At 43.2% G+C, this 8,562-nt stretch overlaps 1 protein-coding gene across 1 annotated transcript; it reads right to left on the bottom strand.

Moving 5' to 3' along the window:
- Positions 1-2,729: 2,729 nt before the first annotated feature.
- LOC120073585 (extensin-like) lies at positions 2,730-3,350 on the bottom strand. Its single transcript, XM_039026405.1, has one exon. It carries the CDS (start codon positions 3,348-3,350, stop codon positions 2,730-2,732), a length of 621 nt encoding a protein of 206 aa, XP_038882333.1.
- Between the last annotated feature and the right edge of the window lie 5,212 nt (positions 3,351-8,562).

Raw genomic sequence — 8,562 nt, 5'->3', positions numbered from 1 at the left:
TGTGAGCATCCAACTACGGGTGATAACCCTTCACAACTAAACTCATATCTAATATTCATGCGTTTCAAGATATATTTTCTTCAGACTAGATAGAGGAGTTCTATGGGACGCGTTGGTCTAAGAAATTTAACTTCGATTTGGCTTGCCCCTACGGGTGTCATGCGAGCATCCAACTATGGCTAAGTTCCTTTTCCAACTTAACTCATGCCATTTTAAGGTTTTTTTCTTTTGAAGTAATGACAGAGGAGTTGCGTTTAACATTTTTCTTATTTTTTTTGTTCCCTTTTTCTTTATGATGTAATCGTTTGATGCGTCTTAACTCAGATTTTCCTCATCCCCAAATTTAGAGATGAGCTATACTCATCCCAAATTTGGAGACGAGCTAAATCTTCATTGCTAAAAGAGAGACAAAATTTCAAAAAGGCTTTGAGAGTCCAAAAATAGTTTAAGACTTGAAGCTTGCACGCGTTAGAAAGTAAACTTAGTCTTTTTAGAGAAGTTCAGGCCTTGTTGATTTTCCTAACGCCTATTCTATACTTATAGATTTCATATAATTGATATCATTAAGGTCAGGCAATGCACAAGACTTAGAAAATATCTAAAGAACAAAAATAAAGTATGCTAAGGTCAAATGCAAGGAACAAAATGATAGGAATTTCTCATTTTCATAGATTCACATGAAGCAAACAAAAAAAGTCAAGCAAATACAAAAGAACATCAATTAAATCAAAATAAAAAATTAACCCAACACCCCAAAACTCTACTGTGCTGGCATGTCATCTTTGCGTTCTTCTCCAAGGTCTTCATGCATAAAGCGCATAGGGTTTCTAAGATGGGCAGGCAGTGGAGGCAGAGCAAACATTCCAACGAAGACCTGATTGATGTACTGCGTTGTGTAAACGAATTGGTCTTGCATCCGTCTTGTTTGCTGCCTTAGATAATCCCTTAGAACCTGGTTCTATTGCTGAAGACCTTCGATGGATGCGACCAATGGTCTGAGCTGATCACTGATAAAAGTTTTCAACTCTTCTAAATCGCTGCGTTGAGATGGTGTTGGTTCTTCACTTCTTCCAACTAGGTCTTCAAAATTTGCTGCGTTGCTCAATCCTAACCCAGTTGGTTCAAAGATTATTGGAGGAGGCACAAAATTGGGAGTTGGACTTGGTGGGGGCGAAGGAAGAGAATAAGGGATGTCTTGATCCATATGAGTTGGTTCTTGATGCGTTTGATCAAGACTCCCTTCTGGCGGGGCTAATGGTGAGTCATGGATAGTAAGGTTGAGGCTTGGGCGCGCTTCTTCTTCCGTAAATTCAAGCTCTGCTTCATACTCTTCATGCTCTGAAGCTTCATCGCTGTGTTCAACAATCTGGACGCGTCTTCTTTTGGGGGTGTGTTTGGATGATCGAGGTTTGGCTGCCACTTCTTTGGCAGGTAAGGCAGGTTGATGCGGCGAACCACGAAGTAGACGCCTTACTAACTTGATATCTATCAAACCATCAATCTCTTCATAATCATCTCCTAGAGGGATGCCCTCGCGTTCACAAAATGCACAGATCAACCATGGGAAGTATAATTGTCCTCGCGGTTTGGTCTTGATGGCCTTGATCTGATCCCTTATTATTCTTTCCAAGTCTAAAGGGATGCATTGAATGATGCAATAGGTAGCCAGGACGCGTTCCTTTGATAGTGTTTCATCATGCATTGTAGGCATGATGCTTCTTTTGATCAGGTAGTACCATAGGTTCGCGTCTGGAGTTAAGTTCCTGGAGGCTAGCATCTTTGCTCTGTTTCTAAATGTTTACCACTTGCTTCCAGGTTTGGCTACCGTCCTTAACGCATCTTCCAATTGACTTGCCGTTGGCTGCTCCAAGATGCGATTACCTTCCATGTCCGGATTTCTATCAATGTTGAACACTTCGTTGATCTTGTAGGTTGAGAAGCACACTAATACCCCATCAAAAAAGGATGTGTTATTCTCCATGTCAAACTCGCTGTTGTAGAACATGCAGACAAGGTTGGGCCAAATACGTGTGTGCCCAACGCAGAACTAACTCCACCCTAATGCATTTATTGTTTATGTTATGTATATAGGCAGTGGGTGGCGCTCGGGAAAGAAGCCCTTTTCTACAAGTATATCACTGAATTGACGCTTTCTTCCCGAGGTCTTCTTAGGTAATGCGTCGGTTACCTTACGTTTTCCTGCTGCGTGCTCTTTGGCTTCCCATGCCAGTTCTCTCAATTCATTCTCCAATTCCCTTTGGAGAGCCGTCTTCCTTCGCCCTTACCTTACGGGCTGGTAGTCTTCCAAGTTCTTCTCTAGTGCGTCGTGCCTTGAGCAACTCCCATGCGTTGCATCCTCAGGACCGGATGCTGATTGCTCATCTTCTTCCTCCAATATTAATTTCTTTTTCCTTTTCACTCTCTTTAATTTTAAAGGCCCTTCATTCGCGTCGGTTTGGCGTGATTGAGACGCGTTTGGGCCAATTCTCCCATCTTCTTCTTCTCCATCTTCTTCTCTATCTTCTTCTTCTTCTAATTCTGCCTCTAACATCATAGCGTATCGCTTCACTTTGTCCAACTCAAGTGATGCGTTAGGTGGGTCAGAACGCATCACTTAATTTTCCTCTTGGCCTTGATTGAGGCTTGCCAAAATGGCTCCAAATACTTCCTACTCGTCCAGTCGAGCCAATTCAACCAACTCTTCAGGGTTGTGCTTTGACGCAGGACTGTCAGAGGGGGGGTATGGGTGGAGTAAATGTAGGGGTGCCTACTGGGGTATGAGGCATCCCAGGGGAGGATATGACGATGGACGAATGCAGTGGTTGGCTAGATGCGTCTGAGTCGACTGAGTAGATGGTTGCTAAGGGTTGGATTGAAAGTGGAGGCGGTGGACGCACGGCTGGAGATGGGGTGTTGTGAAGGTAGGTTGGAAGTGGGTCATGCGTTGCACCCATCGGGGTTATGTTAGGAATGAATGGTGGTGGGGCAAGCTTGGTGTAAAGCTTAGTGGCAGCCGTGGATGACAGATGCTGCCTCGGTTTTGAAGGTTTTTTGGGCTCTGACTTATGGGTAATTTTGGGTTTTGGTTGAGAGGTCTCGGCCGGAAGAGTAGCGATGGCTTTGGAGGTTTTGGAAGGGAGTTTTGTGGGTGTTGTGGTAGGCTTCGACGGCCTTTGGGAGGAAGAGAAGGTTGCTCTGTCGTGCGTAGGTTTGGATTGGATAGAGGGTTTGGAGGTTTTTTTAGGGCTCCGAGGAGACGAAAGCGAAATAGACGAGGAAGAGTAGGAACTTACCAGCGAGTTGTTTCCAAAGCTCATGGTCTGGTTCTGACTATCTGAAGCAGACGACATTGTGGCCGGATATAAGCTTGAGCAGATCGAAGATGAGGGAAACGAAGAGGCTAGGTTTTTTTTTTCTTTTTAGTTTCAGAGAGCTCGAGAGGAAAATGAGGAGAAAGAAAAAAATGAATCGTTCGATCGTTTTATAGGCTGAGAGAGGGTTAGTGGGTTGACATCAGATGGCGCCTGACGTCTGTAATAAATGTGAAGCTGAAGGGACGTCTTGGGTTTCTAAGCACTCGAGTGCTTTTGTATTCTCGAGACGCGTCCCTTCAACTGGGGCATGCGTTAGACTTGAGTCTAATGCGTCCATTATTCCCAACTCGATTATACATAACTTTTGTTAAAAAGAAAACCAGTAAAATTTCTAACTTATAAAGGCAGAAACAAAGAACAATCAAACTTGAAAACATAGGCAAACAAGCAAACCAACAAACTCAAACGCATTATAAAATACAGAATGCAAAAAGACAAGGATAGAGGAAGCGTCCCTGGAATATATGGCGATGCAAACACAGGGATGCTCCAACGCGGGCCTCAGCTGGCTTCGCGTAGTGCGAGAGATGACTTTTTACGTTCCAGTTCATCTTCAAAGTATGGCTTTACTCTTTGGCCATTTACTTTGAACGCGTTAGTGCTATCTTCTTGTGTTAATTCCACTGCTCCATATGGAAGATTTTCTTAATGATAAAGGGTCCTGACCACCTGGATTTTAACTTCCCTGGAAACAAACGCAGACGTAAATTGAACAATAGAACTTTTTGCCCAACAACAAGTTCTTTCTTACTGATGTGTTGGTCATACCAATGCTTTGTCTTCTCTTTGTATAGCTTGTTGTTCTCATACACGTTCAATCGCCACTCCTCGAGCTCATTGAGCTGGAGTTTGCGTTAAGTGCCCGCGGCGTCCAAGTTCATATTTAGCTTCTTAACTACCCAAAACGCCTTGTGCTCCAACTCTAAAGGTAAGTGACAAGCTTTTCCAAATACAAGAGAGTATGGAGACATACCTATAGGGGTCTTGTAAACAGTCCTGTAAGCCCAGAACGCTTCATCCAGCCTCTGTGCCCAGTCCTTCCGCGTTACATTGATAACTTTCTCTAGGATTGATTTGATTTCTTGATTGGATACTTCCGCTTGACTGTTTGTTTATGGGTGGTAGGCAGTAGCTATCTTGTGCCTAACATTATATTTTGCAAGTAATTTAAAAATGATGTGATTAATGAAGTGCGTACCTTCGTCGCTTATCAGGGCTCTTGGCATTCCAAATCACGTGAAAATATTCCTGGTAAGAAACTTGGAAACAGTGGACGCATCATTCTTAGCACAGGCTACTGCTTCTACCCATTTTAACACATAGTCTACTATAAGCAGGATATATTGTTGGCCACAGGACAAGGGAAAAAGTCCCATAAAATCAATACCCCAAACATCAAACAGCTCAACTTTGAGAATAATGTTCAAGGGCATTGCGTCCCTTGAAGAAATATTCCCGGTGCATTGGCAGGGGTCACAATTACGAACAAACTCCCTCGCGTCTTTGAAGAGGGTGGGCCAGAAGTATCCGCTCTGAAGAATCTTCGCAGCGGTTCTTTACCCACTGAAATGCCCTCCGTAAGGAGAATCATGACACTCAGCTAAAATGCGTTGTGTCTCCTCCTCCGGAACGCATCGATGCATTATAGAGTTAGGACCTTGCTTATATAGAAACGGTTCATCCCAAAAATAAAACTTGCTGTCATGTATTAACTGTTTCTTTTGCTGAGAGTTGAAGTTCCCAGGGAATTGCTTGGTAGTCAAATAATTGACGATGTCTGCATACCAAGGTTGCCTGCCTTCAACTCTGAACAGGCATTCATCGGGGAATGCGTCCTTGATTTCACTTTCTTGATCTTGCATTTCTTAATGTTCTAGCTTGGACAGGTGGTCAGCCACTTGGTTTTCGGTTCTCTTTCTGTCCTGAATATCTATATCGAATTCCTGTAGCAGTAGCACCCATCTTATCAATCTTGACTTCGCGTCCTTTTTACTCATCAAGAATTTTATGGCTGAGTGATCGGTATATATGGTGGCTGACGCACCAACTAGGTAAGATCTAAACTTTTCAATACCAAACACTATAGCCAACATTTCTTTTTCAGTGGTGGTGTAGTGTTCCTGAGAGTCATTCAGAGTTTTGGACGTGTAAGAGATGGGATGTATCAAATTTCCCTTCTTCTGCCATAACATTGTTCCAACTACTACATCACTCGCGTCGCATATGAGAATAAAACGCTGCATCTAATTTGGTGCTATCAATACCGGGGCTGTCGTCAACACATATTTCAAGGTTTCAAACGCGTCAGTGTAGTCTTCATTAAAATCATAGGGCCGGTTTGCCTCTAGTAATGCGCTCAGTGGTCGCGCAATTTGAGAGAATCCTCTAACGAACCTTTTATAGAAGCCAGCATGCCCTAGAAAAATTCTTAAATCTTTAACATTCGATGGTGGTGGAAGTTTTGCTATGACATCTATCTTGGCTTCGTCTACTTCCAGACCAGCCTTGGATACTTTGTGGCCTAAGACAATTCCTTTAGTCACCATGAAGTGACATTTTTCCCAATTCAGTACAAGGTTTGTTTCCTCGCATCGAGCGAGGACGACCTTCAAATTATCTAGGCATGAGTGGAATGAGTCTCCAAATACTGAGAAATTGTCCATGAAGACTTCAACGGTATTTTCTAAGAAGTCGGAGAAGATAGTCATCATACACCTTTGAAATGTCCCCGGTGCGTTACACAGCTCAAAGGGCATGCGTCTGAATACAAATGTTTCGAAGGGACAGGTGAATGTTGTCTTCTCCTGATCTTCTAAATCAATCAAAATCTGGTTATAACCAGAGTATCTCTCAAGAAAGCAATAAAATTCTTTGCCCGCAAGTCTGTCAAGCATTTGATCAATGAAAGGAAGGGGGAAGGGGTCTTTCTTAGTTGCTGCATTGAGCTTCCTGTAATCCATATAGATGCGCCAGCCCGTGACAGTCCTCAAAGGTATGAGTTCATTATTACTGTTGACTATCACAGTCGTTCCCCTTTTCTTGGGAACGCATTGGATTGGACTTACCCAACTATTATCGGATATAGGATAAATAACTCCCGCGTCCAACCATTTTAAAATTTCCTTCTTGACCACTTTTTTCATTATGGGGTTCAGCCTTCTTTGAGGCTCGATTGACCCCGACTTCCCTTCTTCCAGCCTAATCTTATGCATGCAATAAGATGGACTAATGCCACGGATATCCGCAAGCGTCCAGCCTATTGCACGCTTATGCTTTTTCAGCATCTGCAAGAGAGATTGCTCGTTAGGCTCTGTAAAATTTGCGGAAATGATCACAGGTAAAGTGTTGTTAGTTCCAAGGAATGCGTATTTCAGGTGACTAGGTAATTGTTTTAACTTGAGTTCTGGTGGTTCCTCAAGTGATGGACGCGTTGGTTTTGTCTGCCACTTACTCAGACTTGGCGGCTCTGATTCTTTCAAGTTCTCCAACGCGAGGACTTCACATACATGGGTCTCTTCTTCAGGTAACTCAATACTGTTTAGTTGACAATTTTCACTATCTGGGAATTTCAATGCGTTGAGCACATTGAACTTCACCTCTTGATTATCTACGCGTATAGTTAATTCTTCTTTATGCACGTCAATTAAAACTTTCCCAGTAGCTAAGAAGGGGCGTCCAAGGATAATTGGTACCTCCCTATCTGCTTCATAGTCTAAGATAATAAAGTCTGCTGGGAATATGAAGTTGTAAACCTTTACCAGAACGTCTTCAATCTTTCCTTCTGGGTACTTAATTGTTCTGTCAGCAAGCTGAAGAGTAACAAAAGTAGGTTGTGCTTCGCCAATTCCCAGTTTTTTAAAAATTGAGAGTGGCATGAGATTAATGCTAGCTCCCAAATCGCACAACGCATGACCCACATCCAATCCTCCTATCGAGCAAGGAACTGTGAAGCTCCCAGGGTCCTTCTACTTCTTTGGTAGACTGTTGCTTATTAACGCGTTGCACTCCTGCGTTAGCGCGATTACTTTCTTCTCACTGACTCTTCTTTTCTTCGTCAAAATGTCCTTAAAAAATTTGACATATGTTGGCATCTGCTCCAAGGCCTCTATAAGTGGAATGTTGATATGCAACTGCCTTAGGAGCTCAAGAAAGTGCTTGAATTGTTGTTCATCATTCTTCTTCATCAGACGTCTAGGGAATGGTGCGTTCAGCGGCACTTCAAGCTTTCCCGCATTAGACGTATTGGGTTCTAAATGGCTTATAGTCTCAGGCGTTCTTTCTTCTTGATCCATTGAACATGTGATACGTTCTTTCGAAGGACTGCTATTTCTTGGATTCATTCTTTCTTTAAGAGATTTTCTACTTCGCAATGTCACCGCGTGACATTGCTCCTTCCCATTGTTGTTCCTAGGTGTTTCAATATTGCTAGGTAGAACTTCAGGTTGCTTGCTTTTCAACTCGCTCGCTATCTGCCCTACCTGGATTTCCGGTTTCTGATAGATGACGCCTGGCTTTTCAACAACGCGTCATTCTGGGCCATGTACTTCTTCAACAGGTTCTCAAGTGGAGATCTTGAGCTCAACGCCTGTCCTCCTCTATTAAAGGGCTGTTGATGTGACTGATGCGTTTGTTGAAATGCAGGCGGTAGTACACTCCTTTGCTGTTGGTTTGCCCCTGGGTGGTGCTCCTGATGATTTTCTCCCGTCCAAGAAAAATTTGGATTGTTTCTCCATCCAGGATTATATGTATTGGAAAATGGGTTGTTTTTAATGAAACATACTGACTGAGGATTCTGTGGGCAATCCGCATAGGAGTGAGGATCTCTACAGCCCACACAGCTAACCATGGGCTACCCAAACGCCTCTATCTGATTCACCTTCTGCTGATTTGATGCGTTTCCTAGCATTATGTTCTGTAAAAGGCTGGTCATCTAGCCACTTGAGCAGAAAGTGTGGCTATTGCGTTGGAATCGATAGAATTAACGTTCTGATATCTCTTCTTCCTGTTAGCTCTTCCATCATACGTATCGTCCACCCATTCCATGTTGTGCTTAGCAATGCGGTCTAATATCTCTTTAGCCTCAGTGTAAAATTTGCCCAAAAGTCCACCAGCCGCTGTTGCGTCTGCCGCCATCTGCGATGCCCTATTCAATCCTCCATAAAACGTCTCCATTTGGATAGTTAGTGGT

Source organism: Benincasa hispida, chromosome 3 (genome assembly GCF_009727055.1).
Source record: "Benincasa hispida cultivar B227 chromosome 3, ASM972705v1, whole genome shotgun sequence".
In the NCBI taxonomy this organism is placed as follows: domain Eukaryota; kingdom Viridiplantae; phylum Streptophyta; class Magnoliopsida; order Cucurbitales; family Cucurbitaceae; genus Benincasa; species Benincasa hispida.
Note: the sequence above shows the minus strand (reverse complement) of the source record. Positions and strands in the feature narration are given on the sequence as shown.